General features: G+C 43.6%; 1 protein-coding gene across 8 annotated transcripts in view; it reads right to left on the bottom strand.

The window, feature by feature from the left end:
* The window catches only part of fggy (FGGY carbohydrate kinase domain containing), a 368,733-nt gene that overhangs the window by 265,353 nt on the left and 82,040 nt on the right, over positions 1–21,340 (bottom strand). For all 8 annotated transcript variants that reach the window (XM_041208766.1, XM_041208769.1, XM_041208768.1 and 5 more), the window contains one exon: positions 13,423–13,511. In XM_041208766.1, the coding sequence (XP_041064700.1) occupies positions 13,423–13,511 (89 nt within the window). The remainder of the gene's footprint in view (positions 1–13,422; positions 13,512–21,340) is intronic.

The following is a 21,340-nucleotide window of genomic DNA, read 5'->3' as shown; positions in this document are numbered from 1 at the left end:
TGCCTAGCAACAAGCTGAGCTTCCACTGCAGTGTTCAGACATTGGATGGCTTCTACTTGTGCAGCAATAGAAGCTGAGACATCTGCATCAGATGCTGCATCATGGTTGGATCCATAAGCGTGCTACTGGGATTAACCACTATTTCCATTGTGGAGAGAATGGGCTCCAAGCGCTGCAAAAAGCCTTTTGCCATGTTGGTGCAGGACTCCTCCATGCTTCTTTACTTTGATTGCAGGCGTTCTGGCAGACTTGCCAATGCACCAACCATTTCATTGTGCAAACCCATCAGCCTTCTTCTGTAGGCCACCGATCGAAGTAATCACCTGAGTCCTCTGCAGCAGAATTTATGTGCAACTTCACCATTCAGCAAACAAGTATTTGTGCTACCTTTGTCCCCTGCCCTGGTTGCAACCCACCTGTGCCCAGTGTCTCACCACTAGCAGATCCTGCCTATACAATATCCTCCAAAATATGCAGAGGAATTGTAACTGAGCTGGTGGCTGAGAGTGTGAGAACAAATAATGGTGCTTCTTCTTCAGCGCTGTCTTTCTACTCTTCCACCACTTTCTCTTCTGCCACTGACTGACCAGGTTGCAATTCTTGAGTATCTGAAAGGAGAAAGGCACAAGGGTAGAGCTGTGGTGGGGACAGGGGGAAAGCAAGAGGTGCATGTTTACATTGCCTGAACTTGTAATCCGGAAGAGATTGTGAGTGAGGGGAAATTGGGATATGAGGAGGAGGATTAGACATGAGCAAGCCATCATCTTTGATAGGTTTCAGCCCCATTGCTGGTCACAATCTCAATCATGGCTGCTCTAATGACAGTGAGCACTGTCTCCTCCCTGGGGGTAAGGACACGTAGCTGTGACAGTCCCTTACCAGTTAGGTGGTGCAGCCTCTGGTTATGCACCAACTTATGCTACAAGAGAAAGGAAGTATGTCAGTGTGTGTGGCACTCTTTCTTTTGGTGATGTGGTTGCTATGGTTGAATAGCTAACAGTGCGTGAAAGCTGTGAGGCTTGCAGTATTTCTAAGCGTGTGAGGCTGAGGTGAAACTATGGATATTTGGCATGAATCATGTTTGATAGAGATTGTTGATAATTAAATGACAAGAGTGCGGTGCATTGAGCCGTGTGTGAGGCCATTGGGGCAACTCGTGACATACGGCATTTGAAGTCACATTAATTGACCTTAATGACAAGTATGAGGTGTCATGAAGAGATTAATGTCTATAATGTTATTGGAAATTATTTTTAAATGGAGCTTGTAGTAAGGTCTGTGTCTACGTTGTGTTTATGTGTGTGGCTTAATTGGATTAAAACTCGCTGGTTTGGGTGCTTTGATGTATAGTAGTTTAAGATGTTAATTAGATAAATGTAAGGATAGAAGATAAAGAATACATTTGCATTTGTTGAATAAACTATTCAAAAGAATAGGTAAAATCTTGCACCTAGCTAGGAGACACTAAGCAATGAAATTGGTGGAATAAAAGGATTATTGTTAGGAGAGGTAAAATTTAAATATCTAGTAATACAATAGAAAATTTATATTCAAAGGGAAAGCTAGGTACAAACCAAAAGGAATTTGTGTGTGTGTATCAAAGGCACGTAAGATCTAACCAGCCTGTAAGCCTAGGACTGTGTCTGCAAAGGAACCTCATTTCGAATTTGTAAGGTCAAATGTGCTTTGCCTGGTGTCTGTTTAAAGTCAACGGGTTATTGTCGCCTTGGTGAAGATTTACCTGGGAGTGATTAATTTGGGAATTTATTTAAAAGTTATTATGGAAGTAATTTGTAGACATGTGCATGTGTTTAATTTCTTATTAACTTAATAAATGTTTAACTTAGTTATATATAAAAAACCTTTTGAAGTTTGGTGGTTTTATTTCTGAATTCAGAACTGCATCTCAAACATATCAATTGAAAATATAGGTTATGACAGTTGTTTCCCTCTGGGATTTAAACAACTCAGCCTTTACCAAGAGATAAAAACAAAAAAACTGCGGATGCTGGAAATCCAAAACAAAAACAGAATTACCTGGAAAAACTCAGCAGGTCTGGCAGCATCGGCGGAGAAGAAAAGAGTTGACGTTTCGAGTCCTCATGACCCTTCGACAGAACTGTCTGTCGAAGGGTCATGAGGACTTGAAACGTCAACTCTTTTCTTCTCCGCCGATGCTGCCAGACCTGCTGAGTTTTTCCAGGTAATTCTGTTTTTGTTTCAGCCTTTACCAACTTCTGTTACAACTGAAGTCACTGAATTCCTTGTAGCATTGCATCCAGGTCCTGGGGGCTAGAATCCTGGCATTGACTGCAAACGCTAGCTGATCCCATTGCCTTCACAAAATTGATCTGCAGGACCTCTGTGGATAGATGACATCTTTTCTACAACTCCTGTACCAAGGCCTCCAGTGCAACATCTGAAAATCTTGGAGTCTGTTCTTTGCCATGTTGTGCTATTCTTGTGGGCGGAATCATCCCAGATTTGCACGCAGTGCAGTATCGGACAGGAAAAAGGGTGTTTTACCCACCGGCCTCAATAGCAGATTTTCACACTATATCATCCCAATCCTGCCTCATTAATCATGCATTCCCAGGAAACACGCTGTTTTGATGACGGGCGAGTGAATCACCTCGTCATTTCATCACGCCTGCCACCATATTTAAAAGGCAGCTGTGCACACATTTCAGTGCTTCCAGCCCAGTACTGCTGCAAAGACATGGCCCCAATAGGCAAGAAGACTGCCTAATGACACACCCCTCGAGCACCCTTTGAACACAGTGGAGGCCTGCCGTGATGTCCTCTACCACTGCTCTGGCCGCAGGAGGGGCAGCAATATCACTACTCCAGCACGGGCGGAAGTGGCAGCACTGGTCAGCGCCAATGCCCTGCAAAGGAGCACAGCCACCCAGTGCCGCAAGAGGATGAATAGTCTCATCTGTTCTGCCTGAGTAAGTCACTCTTCTTATCACTCTCAACTCATGCACTCACAAACCCATCACACATCCACAGGGATCTCACAGCTCCAGGGACAACGCCACTAACTCACACACACACCCTTACATCTCCATTAGGTTCATATCCTCTCAAGTTCGCACCCTCATCCCATCCATGGCTCCACTCACCATACAAACATTCCATGAAGTGCCATGTGTCCTGATCACACTCTCTCCATCTGTTTTCATGCAGGAGAAGCTGCAACAGTAGGGAGTGGTCCCACACCGGGGGTGGAGTGGCCCACATTAGGCCTCTCAATCACTTTCAGGAGCGTGTCATCGCACTGACTGGTGAAGACAAGGAGTGTGCCTGTGGTGAGGGTGAGGTGGGCAGCGAACACCCATCTGAGGATCCTGCATAACATCCCTCTTTCAACACAAATGTGAGTGCTCTCTCTCCTGCTTTTGACTCCACTGACATGCACTAATTATTTCTACTTTGGTTCACATGGAGCTCTGCCAAGTAACCGACATCCTCAGCCAGCCAGTCCCTCAGCTCCAGCCAAAAGAACTCCTCCTCCATTGAAGAGCTGGAAATAAGCAGCTTGGAAGACCCGTCACAGTGCAATGCAGACATACACTTCGGTGGGACTTGGATCTAGAGCAGGCTCGGGTTTACAATTTGGTGATCACCGCATGGACACGTCTGCAGCAGGAGGAGGCAGGTTCAGCCAAGCTCCCTGGCACTTGGAGGACAGCTGGGAAAGAGGCATTTGTGAGTCCGAGTCAGATGACGAGCCTCTGGATTCAGCCTTCCAACCCATCGTGGAGAGTCAGCAGAAGGTGGGGGGACATCACGCAGAGCTACTGGAAGTCCTCAACAGAATGGCATGCAAGACAGTGGAGCGCATCCGCCTGATCTGATGAATTGGTGCCCACATGTGCGCGTATGGAGGTCTCCATAGGAAAGATGACGGACGCCATGGAGATCCTGGTTCAGCAGAACACAGAGGTATGCACAGGCCTGCACTCCATCATAATAGCCATGGGTGAATTCTTGCAGCGGCAACAAGAGATGAAAACGGGGCACCTCAACATCTGCGTAGGTGCTCCTTCCCCTCAAGGAGTCAGGCTGGGCCCCTCGGACACTCGAAAGGAGGAGGAGCGGCAGCTGGACACCCCTGGGTCATCCACTCATGAATCCCAGAGGCTGGCTTCTCCCTCTGAGTCCCCTTTACCTGTGATTCCCTCAATCTCGTCCTCTGTCACCACAGACGGAGCAGCCAGCCTACAGGAGAACAGCCAAAGCAAGCTGTGGCCGCCAAGGCCTCGGCTCTCCAGAAGAGCCATGCTGAAGTCATCGGAGGCACCAGGGGCAACCATTGCACAGGCTGTCTCCACCCCTTCTGCGGATGTCAGGGCAGCACCTAGAAGTCTAAGGCGTTCAAAAGTTAAGAAATTCTGATCACAGTTGGTTGCACGGGTGAACACATTTTGATACTTTACATTCTGAAAATATAATCACTTACACTGAACAATGTGTAATGGTGTCTTACAGCTTGATTTACAAGATTCGCAAGTCCTCCCAGAGCATACACCCCCCACGCCCCCAACTAGCAGTTCAGCTGCATACAGCTGGGCCATAAGTGATTCTGGAGGGAAAGGTGTGTGTGTGGCAGGGCCTTTCGGAACCTCGTGCAAACACTGTCCCACGCACACGCTCAACACTCCTACTCAACACTCATCTCAATGTCTTGAGAATTTTCAATGCTGTGTGCTGGGGTTTGGGGTTCGCTTTCAGTCGTTCCTCTGAGCTGACCTGCATCTCTGTCCACCCACTCATCACACTCCCAAGTAGCACCTCTTCTCACCCATCACGACTCTCGTTTCAATTTTGATTTAGCAAGCATGGTGTGGTTAACATTCTTCTTCAGGTACCCTGTCCTTTCCCCTTCCCCAGTCATCCATCTCCTTTCCCCCACCGCTGTCGAACCCCCTAGCATCACCTTCCACCTCCCCATCGTCACCTACCAGCCACAGCCCTTTTCTTTCGGGGATGTCCAGGTGAACATGCACATTCGATTAAATCCAGAAAATCCCACCTGACATTACCAACCTCCTCCTTCCCATACCAAGGGTCCGAGTCTGCTTCTGAATCCCCACTAATAACCCTCATCGTTCCTTCTACCGATACCATTTCATCCTCGTCCTTCCACCTCACTCTGCCCTCGGTCATTCTCACCATTCCCTCCTACCACGCCCAGTCAGTCATAACTCAACTCCCTTATATGTTCACCTAGACACCGCATGCCGCCCCACCCCCACATTGGAATTCATTTCCCCCTTTGGAACTCTTTCCCCCACCCACTTAGTCCTTCCCCCTTTCCGGCTTCTTCCCCCTTCTTGACTCCTTCCTTCACCCTCTACTCCTTTCCCGATGCCTTCCTTCATCCTTACTTCTTATTTTATCATTATTCCTTTCCCTCCCTGGACTCGGTCCCAACCTCACCACCCCATGACACACCTTCCTCTCCCAGTCAATCCTAGACCTTCCTCTCCCACCTCCTGGTGCATCTTCCTCTCCCAAACACAGCTAGGCCTTCCTCTTCACCCCCTCGATGATCATCTGTTGTGAGCAGCGCCTCAACGGTGACTTTCCACCTTCTGTGAGCTGCTTTGCAGTGGAGCCATGTCCATCAGACTCCACCCAGCATGTGATGGACATTCCTACAGAATCCTGTTACTGTCAGGCTCCAGCACCTTCTGCTCCTCGATGTGAGCAAGGTCCTGACTTCTGCACATCACACTTGTCAAGGCATGTTCCGCACTGGCTTGTTTTCCTGCTGCTGTGCTCGAATTATACAGCAAGGGGGGACGATTCTGGTGAGCTGGGCTTATAATGGTATGCAGATGCATTACAATGATGTTCCTGACATCCAATGGCGGAAAACGCGGCCCGCATTGATGGGCAGACCAGGCAATCGCAAGCTGGTTTCATGACATTATGAAACCGATTTTTGGCCTTCTCACCATATTGTCCATTCACGCCACCAAACACATTCAAAGCCAACGGGCAGGGAAAATTCCACTTTGTGTCTTTCCCAGGTCAAACTCACTCCTACAGTGACTTTTAATATCTGCTCCAACCAAAGCGCATCTTCCCTTTAAGAGGTGCAGGTTGGCTTTAGGTAGTTAGGCTAACTTGAACTCGTCTAGCGTCTTATAATTTTGCAGCCCCTGCTCAAGCATGCAGCCATTCAACAACGCACATTGCAAAGTTTGCATGCTGCCTGCTCAGAAATAATGGGGAAAGCTTAATCATGCATTACCATCCCCACGGCCTCATCTCTCAGCAAAACATATTGGTAAATAAAAGCCTTGGTAAATAAAATAATAATAATAAAATAAAATAAAAGCAATTTTCCAATTTACATTGGACAAGGCTTTGAGCCTTCAATACATATGCAGAGCATTTCTTCAACATCTTTTCAAGCATTTTGTAAAATTGTTGTACTGCATAAACATTTTATTACTGGTATAAAATTATAGTGGTACCAAGAAATCTTTCCTTTAATTAACATAATATCAGTTTTGCCCATAAGTTAATAACTCAGATTTTGTTTGTATTCCCCAACTAAATTTTGCACAAATTTGTTTTTGACTTGCCTTTTAATAAAGGCTTAGTAGGCTTTAACAAGCAAAAATTTTTGTTTTCATTAATTTCCATGAACAAATCTTAGGATGGAAATCTGACTTAGAGCTGCAGTATAAACATAAACAGTCTGTTACTGTTTTCTGCCTTATTTTCCTGCTTTTGAATGTTTTTCTTTTTGCCAGAATTACCAACAGAGGAACATATGGCCTCAGTGAGAATGCATTGCTATTCTTAATTTCACTCTTAACTATATGAATGTATTCTAAGTATTAATAGTCAGAGTTTCTTTAGTTAAATGGGAAAATGAAACTCAGTCTTCCCAACTTCTTGTAGATAATCATCTTTTTTTTAAGTGGGATATCCAAATGATCAAAAACGATATTCAAACGATCAAAAACTAGACAATGAAGAGGTTAGGACAAAACCCTTTCGCTATTTTTGATTCAGCCCAGACGATAGGATAAATCCCCTGTATCGGCTGTCCACACATAACTTGATAACGTTCATGGATTTCTTTGAAGTAAAGGAATGCATTTATAAAAGAAACACCATGGATAATTTCTGTATAGATTTTTAAAAGGTGCTTGATAAGGTGATTCACAGAAGGATGACCCTGATTGGAATCATCATAAACCCAGCAGATCTATTTTCTTTCTCTTCAGTGGGCAATCCGCTGGAGTTACATTGTTGCACATCCCAGAAATATGGTCTCTATGATTCTACTATGATTTGACTAAATATACTTCTAATATTGTGTATCCATGGTACAAACTCTGCTCTTAATTGAAGGATAAAAGGTTGACTGAATGAAATTGTGCTTCCAATGCAGAGCTTCATGCACCAGAAGTTCATTCAGTAAACTGAAGACTTGTTCCACAAATTTTAAATGTTCAACAGAAAACAATGGGTCATCAAATACCTGGATGTGCCTCTTTGTTGGGACTGTGATTTCATAATTTTTGCCCTTATAGCTGCCATTCTTAGAGAGGTTGATATGTTACACTTACTACCTTAAAGGTTGAGAATAAAGCATATTACTGTACACAGACAGTTTTATTTTGCTGCTCAGTGTTCTATATCCAAGAGTGATTGGCACTGACATTGAAGTGTGTTCCATTCATCAGAATGAATGGAATAATCAACCACACCAGTAGCAGAATCTTATTCTTGTGACAGGGGTCCTGGCGTGGTACCGGAAGGGCATGGCACTTCCCCTCAGAGGCGGAGCGGCTGGATACGTGCAGGGGTCAGGGCCTCCGCCAATTATGCGGCGGGGTTGGGCAAGAAGGCGCCAGGCTCACCCTTACCTCATGGGGTTGAAGGTCCATATATGAACAGCATACAGACAGGCATGCACTCCTTACCATCCAGCAGCATCAGTCTGGCTGCTTGTGAGTAGTTTTGAATCCCTGGATCTGCTGGCACTGACACTAGCATTTCACAAGGAGGCCAAGAGATCTTGCAAAGGCCTCATTCTGGCTGGAATCTGGATGCAACGTGAGTATCAGATACCTGTCTGGAATGTCAGTCCATCACCTTTGCACTACCTTCGAAGACCCTCCAGCCACTCACTGCCCCCATCACCCTTGACCAACTATCATTCACCCTAGAGCTTCTTCCCGTCACCATCAATCAGCCTCCTGGCACACTGGAACTGCAACCCCTTCCATTACTCTCAATTTGCTATTTATCATCCTCGATCCTCCCTCTATCATCCTTGGCCTGCCCTCTCTTACCCCCAACTCTCAGGCTCACTACTGACCTTCCCTCTAGATCTCTTGTATGTAGGCATTGACCTTCCCTGTGTAATCCAGCTTCCTCTCTGTCCCCCACGAGCCTTCATAGGGCTGCACCACCCACCCTCCCTCCCTCAGTCAGCCTTGCCCTTTTAACAACCACCACCTAACCTCAATATATCAATGTCTCCTTCTCCGTGGTTCAACAAAGCTCTCCATACAAGAAAAGCAATGTCTACTCAGTCCAAATCCACCAGGAAGACCACCTCACATGCTGCACACCACCTTTAACCAGTTATGAATTTGAAGGCTCACGTTTCTTGTTTGTTACATACTTAATGCCAAAGGTACAATTTAATCACACAAAGTTGTCTTTTAATAAGCATGCATAACTTGCTAACATATTAAAGAGGTTGCTGCCGCTTGCTGTAGGGAAACACGATCCACCTTCAATCTGCCACCTATTTAATAGTCAACTTTCATCCTGCCGCCAGGAAGTTGACATTTTGCCTCCCACTCAATTAAGTGCCCCTGTCCACCTCATTTCCCACACCTGAGAGCTTCACAAGATTCTGCCCTAGATCTTCCTGAGTCAGGCCTCATTCCTTATTCAAAGCAAATCCCAAGCCGGACTGAGTTAGGCAAAGGGAGCTAACAAGCAGACGATGGGCAGGAAATCCAAAACATCATTCGTCTTAAATGAACGCAGACTTTACTTAAAGGAAAAAGTCACTCACAGGTAAGTGACTGTATGTAAGGATACAAATAGTCTCCAGCCTTTCCAAACACTGTAAGGAGTTTAACATTGTTGCAAACTATTACCTCAGAGATTGCAAAGGCCATCTGACTGCTCTTAAATGCATTACCTTGGGGAAAGAGCAATGGTATGAGACAAATTGGACACCTCTTTCAATCAGCATTGCATTGGCACAATGGGCTGAATGACCTCTTTCTGTGCCGTGTGATTCTATAAAATCGGACAGCACCTAGTTCCGATACTATCTCAGCTGAGATATACAAAACCAGTGGCAACTTAGTCAAGTGCCTCAAAAAATTATTTCAATCAATGTGGGACATAAGAAAGATCCCCTAAGGGTTCAAGGATGCTTCAATTGTCCACCTCTTTCAGGAAAAGGGAAACCGTTTTATCTGTAATAATCACTGGAGAATCTCTTTACTTGTTATTGTTAGAAAGAGCCTCGCAAAAGTGATGCTCAGCCACTTTATTTAACAAATTGCTGAAAAATACTACCAGTCAGTATGACAATGATGATATTATTATATTTTTATAGCACCTTTAACATATATAAACGTCATAGAGGTGAAAGCAAATGCCGATCAAAAGCTTGATTAGAGCTGGGGTTTAAAGTGGGTCAGGTTACCACCCAGCAATATATCATGGAGGTCACGGATGCCAGGTGGCATGCGTGTAACATCTTCAAGTCCCATTGTTCTGTTGCACATGCAGGTCACTGATATTAGGTACAGGTATATAATTTGGATGGAAGATAGGCCCAAGGACGTATTAACATATTTTTACCACCTCCTTCAGAAAGACCCCCACATAACATGTAATATTTGTATGGCAGAGTCAATGGCCAAAGTAACTGTGATAGATTTATAAAATAGATTTATTGGGCTCCTTTCTGGCTGTAGCACTGAGGACATCTGCAATGTCAGTTTGCTGCCAGCTTCAAGGAGGTTAAAGATTAATTATTCATCAGGCCAATCACTGGAACCCTTGCGCAACTTACCAATAGCAGCAATGTGCAAGAACAACACAATTCTACAGAACACCTGACACTCTGAGTCCAGTAAGTCATCAGCTACAGTAACGTTTCCGTTCAAGCCCCTGGGCACAATGCTGTGTCCTATATTAAGTAAAAGGGAGGTTTTTACTGTGTCAATACGGGCATTGTACATGACCACCAACATAAAATCATGCAGGTCAACACCAACTTCCCTGGAAACCCTCATGATGCCTTCAATTTAACACAATAATTTATGCCACTGAATTGGGAGATTGGAACAATGCAATCAAGATGGCAAAAGGCTGATCGAGACAGTTAGGGTATGTTACATTTATGCCCCAAAGATAAAGAGAAGCAAATTGCAAACTGAAATTTTGAATTTGCATTAAAAAACACCTTTCATGTCCTCAATGTCTTAAAGCAGTGCAAAAATAGTCACTTTAAATTTACCAGCAAATGCAGCACCCAATTTGCACACATCAATGTCCCACAATATCAGTGACCAGTTAATCTGTTTTTGGAGGTATTGATCAGTAAGCAAATGGCTCTGCACATGTATTATTATAGGTAAGATTCAGCTGTTTTAGACACAGGTAATAGTGTTGCTCTTTTATCATTTGCTGATACATGGTGTGGGAGAGGAAATCTACATTTTACCCTACAGACTGCAAACAGTATTATCTTGCTTAAACAAGCAGGAATATTTTTCCAGAAACCTTTAGTAACGCACAGTTAACCCATGAATAGCACACTAACGATGGTTTTTAGGCTTTACTTAATTTTTACTTTAAATCAATACAGTGTGCACCTAGCTGCAATACATGTAAACGTTTGAAGGACTCCTGCTGTGTCAGTTGTTGTTGGAACCTGGAAAAGACTTTCATTCAGTAAGATGCTGATGTCATTCTGATAATTCCCCATCAGGATGCCAAAACAGTTCCTCTAAAACTGCAATTCCAGATGATTCAATAGATATCTAAAGAATTTAAAAGGAGCCCCTTGCATCGGTGACTTCGGAAAATAAATTTAAAAAATCAGTGTGATATGGAACAGTTCTCAACAGTATATAATGGATAAGGAACACAAGGATCGGATTTAGGTTTCAGGTGAATTAGTTGTAATATTTTATTGTTTGTACACTAACTTTTAATTTGTTTGAGTATATGTGGATTTTTCCTCATTCCAATAAAAAGCGTATCAATCACACGATATCACAGGCAATAATTAAGTGATCACATATTAACGGGGCAGTTAGCAGTGAAAATGAAGCAACTCCCGGATAGCTCAGAAGTTAATACTGGGAGTTGTTGCTGCAGACATGCTAACTTCACAGGTAGAAAACTAAGGGCAGGATTTTCCGGCCCCATCTGTAGGCGGGGTCGACCAGTCCCACTGAAAGCCAATGGACTTTTGGCTGGGTTGCTGCATCACCCGTGGCGGGTCCCACTATGGTGAGGCCAAAAAATCCCAGCCTAAAAATGGTTGTAAAGCTCTAGTCTCAAGGAGAACAAATGGCATCATAACTACAAGAGTTAACCTTGAGCAGTTTCTACTGTGATCTGAAAAATAAAATGAGATTAACATACTGTATTCTCTCCACGTTCTTTTTTTTTGTAATAGATACATAATATGGAGTGCATTAGCAATTTTCTACTTCTTTCCCTTTTTGGCTGCAAGTGATGTCAATATGGTCATCTCCACCAGCAAGTTGTGTGTCAGTGATTACAGTGTTCATTTCTAGGAAATGACAATACCAGTGCATATAATACAATAATGCTATCGGTACATGTGACATCATTTTATACATTATGTATATCTCGATGCAATACCTCCAATTCTGGCCTCTTGCACATGCCGAATTTTAATCACTTCTCCATTGGCAACCGTGCCTTCAGCTGTCAAGGCTCTAACTTTGGATTTCCTTCCCAAACCTCTCCATTCCTCAAATGTGCTTTCCTCTTTTAAGACACCCCTTAAAAACTACTTTTGTGACCAAGTGCCTTATGTGGCTCTGTGTCAAACTTTGTTTGATAATGTACCTGTGAAACACCTTGGGACGTTTTACGATGTTAAAGATGCAATATAAATGCAAGTTGTTGTTTGAGAAAGAAAGAATTTGCATTTATATAGTTCATTCCACAATCTCAGGATATCCTCCAACATTTTATTGCCAATGAAATACTTTTGAATTGTGATCATTATTGTAATGTAGGAAACACAGCAGCGAATTTGCTGTCCTACAAACAATTTGATAATGACCAGATAATCGGTTTTAATGCTGCTGGTTGAGGGACAGACATAATGGGGAACTCCCCTGCTCTTTTTTGAACAGTGGTATGGAATCCCACCTGAGAGGGCAGAAGGGACCTTTTAACATCCCATCCACAGCATTCCCTCACTACTAGATTGGATTGTCAGCCTAGATTTTGTGCTTAAGGTGTTGGAATGATACATACTTTATACTACATTTAGGGATTATTAGCTTTCATAAAAACAGTTGCATTTTATGCAATCATACTATAGTCAAGATTGCAGCCACAAAGAGTTCATGTATGTTGTTACTGATAACCCAAGAAGTGTTCTACCTCATGTTAGTTCCTTGCTCCTAAAATTCTTTTCAAACAATGCTCTAGATAGTACTTGTGTGGAACAACTGAATATCTAAGAATTATTTATTTTTTGTTCAAACCTGCAATAGTCTTTTTTGTGCCAGTTACTATTTAGTTTTCTCAGAAGGTAACAATACATATGGTGACAACTTATCATTTGCACTCCTTCCCATCAATAAACCGCTTCATCCTGGGTCTGTGCACAACAGCTAACAGAAACACATTCACTCCTTGAGATCATTTTCTTGAAATAGAAAACTGCATATGCCTCTCCTATTTCACATTAAACCACTATTTTACTTAGAATGCAGACACACTGAGTCATGCCAGGCAGTGGAAAGGGGGAGTTAACAAATGTCAGCCAAGAGAACAGCAACTCTCTTTCATAGTGTGTGTCCAATCCACAATATCACCTGCAAACTCTGCCCCTATCCCTTACCCTGTGAGGGAATTTATGAAGACTGTCTCATCAAACAGTCTTTACTTTGTCAAATTTAAGCACATTGTCCAGGATTAGTTTGTCCTCTTAAACTCCAGGATGATCTCACCTTCTGGCTCAGTATCAAAAGGTCCAAATGGATGTTTGCCAAAACTGCGTCTGCAACACCAACCCCTCACCACTCACATCCCCCCACCCCCGATCCATTTTGGCATGGTTTACTTCTCCCAAAGACTCCCACTGCAGTAATGAACAGTCCTTATTGTGGGAATACCAGACTTTATGTAAATAAATACCTTGTAGTTGCACCTGTGGCTTTCCAAGATAAAAAATCAGGGAGATCAAAGAAACGACCAGCTTTTTCCCAGCAAATGGTTCGCAGTTTCTGGCAAATTCAAACAAACACAATTAACAATTCCAAAAACAAGCAAATATCCTCTTCATGTGGTATTTTATAAGGTAATTTGTTTCTTTAAGTGTCACTGTAACTTACAATTGTAATTTATAATGTTGCAAAACATTTAAAAATTATCACAGTTTTAAAAATATGTTACAAATAAGTTAATTTGCTTTTAAAGCAGTGGTTATTTGTCTTTATAATAGTTCACAATTAAAAATCTAAAATTTAAAGCTAATACATCACAATTCATACCCTAAAAAATATTTTCATTTTCAACGAATGCATTGTTAAAAATATTACGAAATGTTACGTTTATTACGTTTTTCAATGTTGAAATCACTCTGCAAGGTTCTCACTTTCCCGGTGATGTTATCCCAGATGCGTAAGCAACCGAGTGAATGAAAAACATGATGGAGACTGCAGTAACCTGGAATGCACCGATCAATCCCAAATGGAAAAAACTCAACAGTAGAAGAATTTTCTTTTTTTTCATTCATGGGAGGTGGGTATCATTGGCAAGGGCAGCCTTTATACCCACCCCTCTGCTGAAATGTCATGGCGCTATGCATAATTCCCAATTTAAAGGATGGATTGCAGTGTGTTCTCAACCACTATCAATACTACCCCCTCCCCGCACAGTGGCTGAGACGGCATAAAAGAAAATTTAATGACCAACATCCCCAACGTGCCTCCAAGCCAGCACTTGGGGACGGAAATGCTGCACACGATAAATTATACCACGGGTTAGCATTCAATGACACTACAAAATGCTCCAACAACTAACATAATTTAAAATAATGCAAAACAACAGAAATATCTGTTTATCAGAAATTGAAACTGAATCCAATGATGGGGATAGTCAACCAGCTTCCCTTTTCATTGTTTTAATGTCCAAAAGCGTAAGTCCAGTTATCACTTTAAAATCTGCCTGTGGGAGCTTTAACTTTTTTTTACCTGCAATTCAATGGTGTTGTCATTAATTTGTACATCTTGTCTAAGAGGAAAGAATGGTTGAGAAGTAAAAAGAACACACACATTTCGTTAAGAAGAAATTTAAAATCTAATTACTTCAAAGCAAAATGTATTTTTAATAAACACATTTAGAGAGAGGAGTGTTATTTAAAAGCATCATCAACTACTTTCAGGTTAGTTTCTGATTGATTTCTACTAGCTGTTGTAGCAACTGTGGTAATGTTTAATGATCCCAATAGTCTGTTCTGTCACACTTTTGTATGGCAACATGGCTTTTGTTATTTGCATGCTGCCCATGTGTGTGTATGGATTATGCACCCAAGCCAAGAATCATGTCATCAATAGATATCACTTATCACCAGTAACCACCCTCTGGTTTGTCATGGTGTCTCAATGTAGATGGTACAGTGAACAGCCGCAGAATGAAGGCGCCATGACTGCTGCAAGGGTAACCAAAACTGACCTGCATGATAGGACACATGTAGTCACACACTATTTGAATGTAGAGGGAGTGGAACCCCTTTTGGGTACAGTACGTCTCAGGGTTGACATCCAAAGGGACATGTGTGAAGTCAGTGGTGCCCTGCACCATGGGGAAATCTAAAACCCATACAAAGCTGCTTCTCTCTGGCAAGAGAGAATGAAACTCAGTTCTCTTGGAATTCAGGGCCTCATTGACCTTCCTTATTCAACAGTCAAAGGTAAATGGGGAGATGTTGCGAATATCACCTGGGAGAAGCCGGATACATAAAGGTTTATGGCAACGATCACCTTCATATTCACTGGCAATGGCGTTCTTCATCAAACTCCCTTCTCCTCCTTTTCTTCCTCTTTCTCTTCCTCCTCCTCCTCAGCTGATGTTAGGTGAATATGAAATGGATCTCATCGACCTTTCATTGTATTGTGATGGCTCCTCATCCCAACACAAAGACCTTGGCTGACTGAAACTCTTGGCATGAAAAGCAACACAGGGTGTTTACCGGCCTAACAACCACCTTATTTGGAAAATGACTTTGGACTTGTAACTGGTCACATGGGTAAGGTTTGTTACCTGCTTTCAAAATATAACAGCAGAAGCTGTTCTGGGGCAGATACTATCAGAAACACCATCTAAGCCTTCGAACCAGCTGCAAGACAACTAGGCACCCAAGGTAATATACAGCTATGTCTTGAAAGTGGGAGAAGGATTCTCTCCACAACCTGCTACAACTTCAAGTTCACCTGAAAGTAGAGCTCCTGGAAATTCAATTACAAGAAGCCTCACAGCTTACTGAGAATCTTCTGCTCTTACAAGGCCTCCACTCCAGCTAAAGCATCAATTCATCTAAGAAACTACATGCCTGCTATGAAAGAGAAATGCTATGAAATAATTCCAATTGTGATCATATTTTTTTTCTCTTTCTTCATCTGTAGCAAATCTTTGTGCCTGTGATCATGTACGTGAGAGAAGTTATGGTTAAGACTCCGGGGCAAGTGTGTGATTATAAATAATCTCATTTATTATTAAACTCACAAAAGCTTGCTGCTGGAATCATTTAAATTGGGACAAACCACTCTGAGGTAAAAAAGCAAACAAATCTCACACATTAAAACAGGTTGATCATGGAAAAGAACAAAAAAAATCAACTCTGTCCATGATACATGGCCACACAAATGATTGCCAGCGCCATCCATTTCATGGGGGTGAGGATATGCGGAAGTGCCTGTTCCCACCAGTTAGTTGCTGCTGCCTCCAATTATGGGCCACTTAGTTCTGCAAGGGAAAAGGAACTGTTTCAGCAACTGTGATGTAATGTGCCTGGGTGATATGTTTGCCACAGTTGAATAGATGACCGTGTGTGCAAGCTGTGTGATGTGAATATTGAGGCTTGCAGTTATGTAAGTGGGTGAGGTGAGTCGTGCCTGACTGAGACTGTTGGTAGGAGTGAAGGGGTGTGATAAATGGAGCAGTGCATGAGGCTAATGATTCAGTCATAAGGAAATGACATGGGAAGATACATTCACTGACTTTGAACGCTCATTCGGCCCACCGAGTCTGCTCTGCCATTCAATGAGATCATGGCTGATCTGATAATCCTCAATTCCACTTTCCTGTCTTTTCCCCATAACCCTTGATTCACATACTGATTAAAAATCCATCTCTATCAGTCTTCAATATACTGAATGACAGCCTCTACAGCCCTCTGCGGTAAAGAATTCCACAGATTGACTACCCTCTGAGAGAAGAAATTCCTCCTCATCTCTTTTTAAATGGACACCCCCTTACTCTGAGGTTATGCCCTCTGGTCCGAGACTCTCCCACAAGGGAAACAACCTCTCAGCATTTAAGAAATTCCCCCTAAGAATCTTATGTGTTTCAATAAGGTCGCCTCTCATTCTTCTAAACTCCAATAAGTACAGGCCCAACCTACTCAACCTCTCCTCATAAGAAACTTGCTCCATACCCGGGATCAACCTAGTGAACCTTCTCTGGACTGCCTCCAATGCCAGAATATCTTTCCTCAGATAAGGGGACAAAAATTGTTCACCGTAAATCTAGGTGTGGTCTAACTAGTGCCTTGCATAGTTTTAGCAAGACATCCCTAATTTTATACTCCATTCCCTTTGAAATAAAGGCCAACATTCCATTTGCCTTCCCTATTATCTGCTGAACTTGTATGTTAGCTTTTTGGGATCCATGCACAAGGACTCCCAAATTCCTCTGTGCTGCAGCCTTCTGCAGGCCTTCTCCATTTAAATAATATTCAGCTCCTCTATTCTTCCTGCCAAAGTGCAAAACCTCATATCTTCCCACATTATATTCCATATTCCATCTTGAGGGGAGGTGATGGCATAGTGGTATTGATGCTGGACTTGTAACCCAGAGACTTAGGGTAATGCTCTGGGGGCCCAGGTTCGAATCCCACCTTGGCAAATGGTGGAATTTGAATTCAATAAAAATCTGCAATTAAAAGTCTGATGATGACCATGAAACCGTTGTTGAATGTTGTAAAAACCCATTTAGTTCACTAACGTCATTTAGGGAAAGACTTGGTCTGGCCTACACGTGACCTCAGACGCAATGTGGTTGACTCTTAAATGCCCTCTGAAGTGGCCTAGCAAGCCACTCAATTGTAACAAACTGCTACAAAGTCAGAAAAAAGGAATGAAAATGGACAAACCGCCTGGCATCAACCTAGGCATCGGAAACGACAACAGCAATCTCAGCCCTATCAACCCGGCAAAGTCCTCCTCAACCCGGCAAAGTCCTCCTCACTAACATCTGGGGGCTAGTGCCAAAATTGGGAGAGTTGTCTCACAGACTAGTCAAGCAACAGCCTGACATAATCATCTTCACGGAATCATAACCTACAGATAATGTCCCAGACAATCCCTGGGTATATCCTGTCCCACCAGCAGAGGTGGTGGCACAGTGGTATACAGATGCCCTGGGAGTCCTCAACATACAAGTCCAGATCCCATGAAGTCTCATGGCATCAGGTCAAACACAGCAAGGAAACCTACTGCTGATTACCACGTACCACCCTCCCTCAGCTGATGAATCAGTGCTCCTCCATGTTAAGCACCACTTGGAGGAAGTACTGAGAGTGGCAAGGGTGCAGATTGTACTCTGGATGGGGGACTTCAATGTCCATCACTAAGAGTGGCTCGGTAGCACCACTACTGACCGAGCTGGCTGAGTCCTATATGCTAGACTGGGTCTGCTGCAGGTGGTGAGGGAGCCAAAAAGAGGGAAAAACATACTTGCTCTCATCCTCACCCGCCTGTCGCAAATGCATCTGTCCATGACAGTATTGGTCGGAGTGACCACCGCACAGTCATTGTGGAGACGAAGTCCTGCCTTCACATTGAGGGTACCCTCCATCGTGTTGTGTGGCACTACCACCATGCTAAATGGGATAGATTTCAAACAGATCTAACAACTCAAGACTCGGCATCCATGAGGCGCTGTGGGCCATCAGCAGCAGCAGAATTGTACTCAATCACAATCAGTAACCTCATGCCAGGCATATCCCCCACTCCACCATTACCATCAAGCCAGGGGATCAACCCTGGTTCAATGAAGGGTGCAGGAGGGCATGCCAAGAGCAGAACCAGGCATACCTAAAAATGAGGTGTCAACCTGGTGAAGCTATAACACAGGACTACTTGCATGCCAAACAGCATAAGCAGCAAGTGAGAGACAGAGCTAAGCTCTGCAGTCCTGCCACATCCAGTCATGAATGCTGGTGGTCAATTAAACAATACACTGAAGGAGGAGTGTCCACAAATATCCCCATCCTCAATGATGGAGGAGTCAAGAACATCAGTGTAAAAAATAAGGCTGAAACGTCTGCTACAATCTTCAGCCAGAAGTGCCGAGTGGCAGATCTATCTCAGCCTTCTCTGGAGGTCCCTAGCATCACAGGTGCCAGTCTTCAGCCAATTCAATTTACTCCACGTGATATCAAGAAACGGCTGAAGGCACTGGATACTGCAAAGGCTATGGGCCCTGACAATATTCTGGCAATACTACTGATGACTTGTGCTCCAGAACTTGCCGCGCCCCTAGCCAAGCTGTCCCAGTACAGCTACAACACTAGCATCTACCCGGCTATGTGGAAAATTGCCCAGTTATGTCTTATACTCAAAAAGCAGGACAAATCCAACCTGGCCAATTACCGCCCCATCAGTCTACTCTCCATCATCAGCAAAGTAATGGAAGGGATCATCAACAGTGCTAAGAAGTAGCACTTACTTAGCAATAACCTGCTCACCGACAGTCAGCTTGGGTTCCACCAGGACCACTCAGCTCCTGACCTCATTACAGCATTGGTTCAAACATGGACAAAAGAGCTGAACTCCCGAGGTGAGGTGAGAGTGATTGCCCTTGACATCAAGGCAGCATTTGACAGAGTGTGGTATCAAGGAGCCTTAGCAAAACTGGAGTCAATGGAAATCAAGGAGAAAACTCTCCACTGGTTGGAGTCATACCTAGCACAAAGGAAGATGGTTGTGATTGTTGGAGGTCAGTCATCTCAACTCCAGGGCATCACCGCAGGAATTCCTCGAGGAAGTGTCCTCGGCTCAACCATCTTCAGCTCCTTCAACAATGATGTTCCTTCTATCAGAAGGTCACACTCCTGTCAGACTTTGGGTATCATTACCTAAATAGCTGACCGGCAAGGCTGCCAAATCCTTTTGCTTTGTAAGCCTACGTACCTCCTTTCCAGAACCCTTGCCCCCTCTACTTAGTTGAAAGCCCTCTCTACAGCCTTAGATTTTCAGTTCACTGGTCTCAACATGGTTCAAGTGAAGCCTGTCCCACTGGAACTGCTCCCTCTACCCCAGTACTGGTGCCAGTGCCCCTTGGACTGAAACCCATTCCTCCCATACCAACCTCTGAGCCACGCATTTAACTCCTTGACTTTATTTACCCTATGCCAGTTTGCCAGTTGCAGGGGCCGAGCCTCCTCGAACGCTACCCCCTGGGTCCCCACACCTGCTTCACATACAGTTACACTCTCCTGTATCTGATCACAGACCAAATTTGAAATTCCTAATCTGAGAGGCATGACCGCCTCCTGGAGCAAAGTGTCCAGGTCACTTTCCCCCTCCCTGATGTGGCACAATGTCTGCAACTCGGACTCTAGCTGCTTAATTCGGATCCAAAGTTCCTCGAGCTGCAAACACTTGGTATAGATGTGTTCACTCTGGATCACCATCATGACCAGCAGCTCCCACATGCTGCAGCAACAACACATCACCTGTCCTGCCATCACTATCATATTCCATTCAATTTATTAATAAATTGCTCTAGTATCCCCACTCTTTAAACTTTATTATAATTTTTTTATACACATCAATATTAATCTTATACTTAACAAGCTATCTTTAAGAAAAAGACAAAAAGATTAGAGATCTAAATACAAACTAAAGACCTTACTTTTACTTTAAAGACTAGAAATACTCGCCAATCCTACTCACCAATCAGTTGCTCTCCATGCTCTTTTCCTTCTTGCACTCTTTAATGGTCTCACACTGTTCTCTCACTCTCTCACTGTTAAAGGCCTCACTCCTCTCACACTCTCTCCCTGTAAATGACCACGCTGTTTCTCTCACACACTCTCACTGTAAATAGCCCCAATCCTCTCACACTCTCTCCCTGTAATTGGCCCCACTGTTTCTTGCAATTTTTTTTGGTGCTGCATCAAGGTCCTTTGTGATAGAATGCTAGCATTGACTGCGATGGCTATCTGCTCCTACTGCCTTCATAATCTCGGTCTGGAGGATCACCTGCCCCCTGAGGGAAGAGGGTCTCTTCTCCTCTTGTCCAATGCTGCTATGGAGAACCTTGGGAATGCTTTCTGACCAGTTCCACTACTTCCACTCCTCCTTCTACTAATTAACTCTTTCACCATAGCTTTTAGTACCTGATGCAGCCAGAATACACCTCGCCTTTAAGAAGGCTGCTTTTAAGGAATGCAGGATAACTTTAAGTGGTGCTTGCCTTGCATTAACGTGGATCCCCTGCTGAGGCATGAAGTCACTCAGCAGCATGTTTAGTACTGGGTTGCACACCATTATCATTGTAATTGTCAGGCAGCTGAATTTTGCATGCTACCTACTTTGAATGGTTGCAAGTTAATCACACATTGCAGTCACTGTGCCCGTTTCAGGGGCAAGCAAACTTATAGCTCCATCTTTCTGATCTTAGGTGAAAGATGAAAAGCCTGTGTTCTAATTTACATTACTGTGTCTCTCAACCCAATCCTCCTGCTGAGAATAACATTAATTCATTTTCAGGCTGCACTCGGGTTAGACAGACAAGTTTCTGGTTCCAATGCACATATCTTACTTTA

This window comes from Carcharodon carcharias, chromosome 16 (genome assembly GCF_017639515.1).
Source record: "Carcharodon carcharias isolate sCarCar2 chromosome 16, sCarCar2.pri, whole genome shotgun sequence".
Lineage (NCBI taxonomy): Eukaryota > Metazoa > Chordata > Chondrichthyes > Lamniformes > Lamnidae > Carcharodon > Carcharodon carcharias.
The sequence above is the reverse complement of the archived record's forward strand: the minus strand, read 5'-3'. Positions and strand labels throughout refer to the sequence as shown.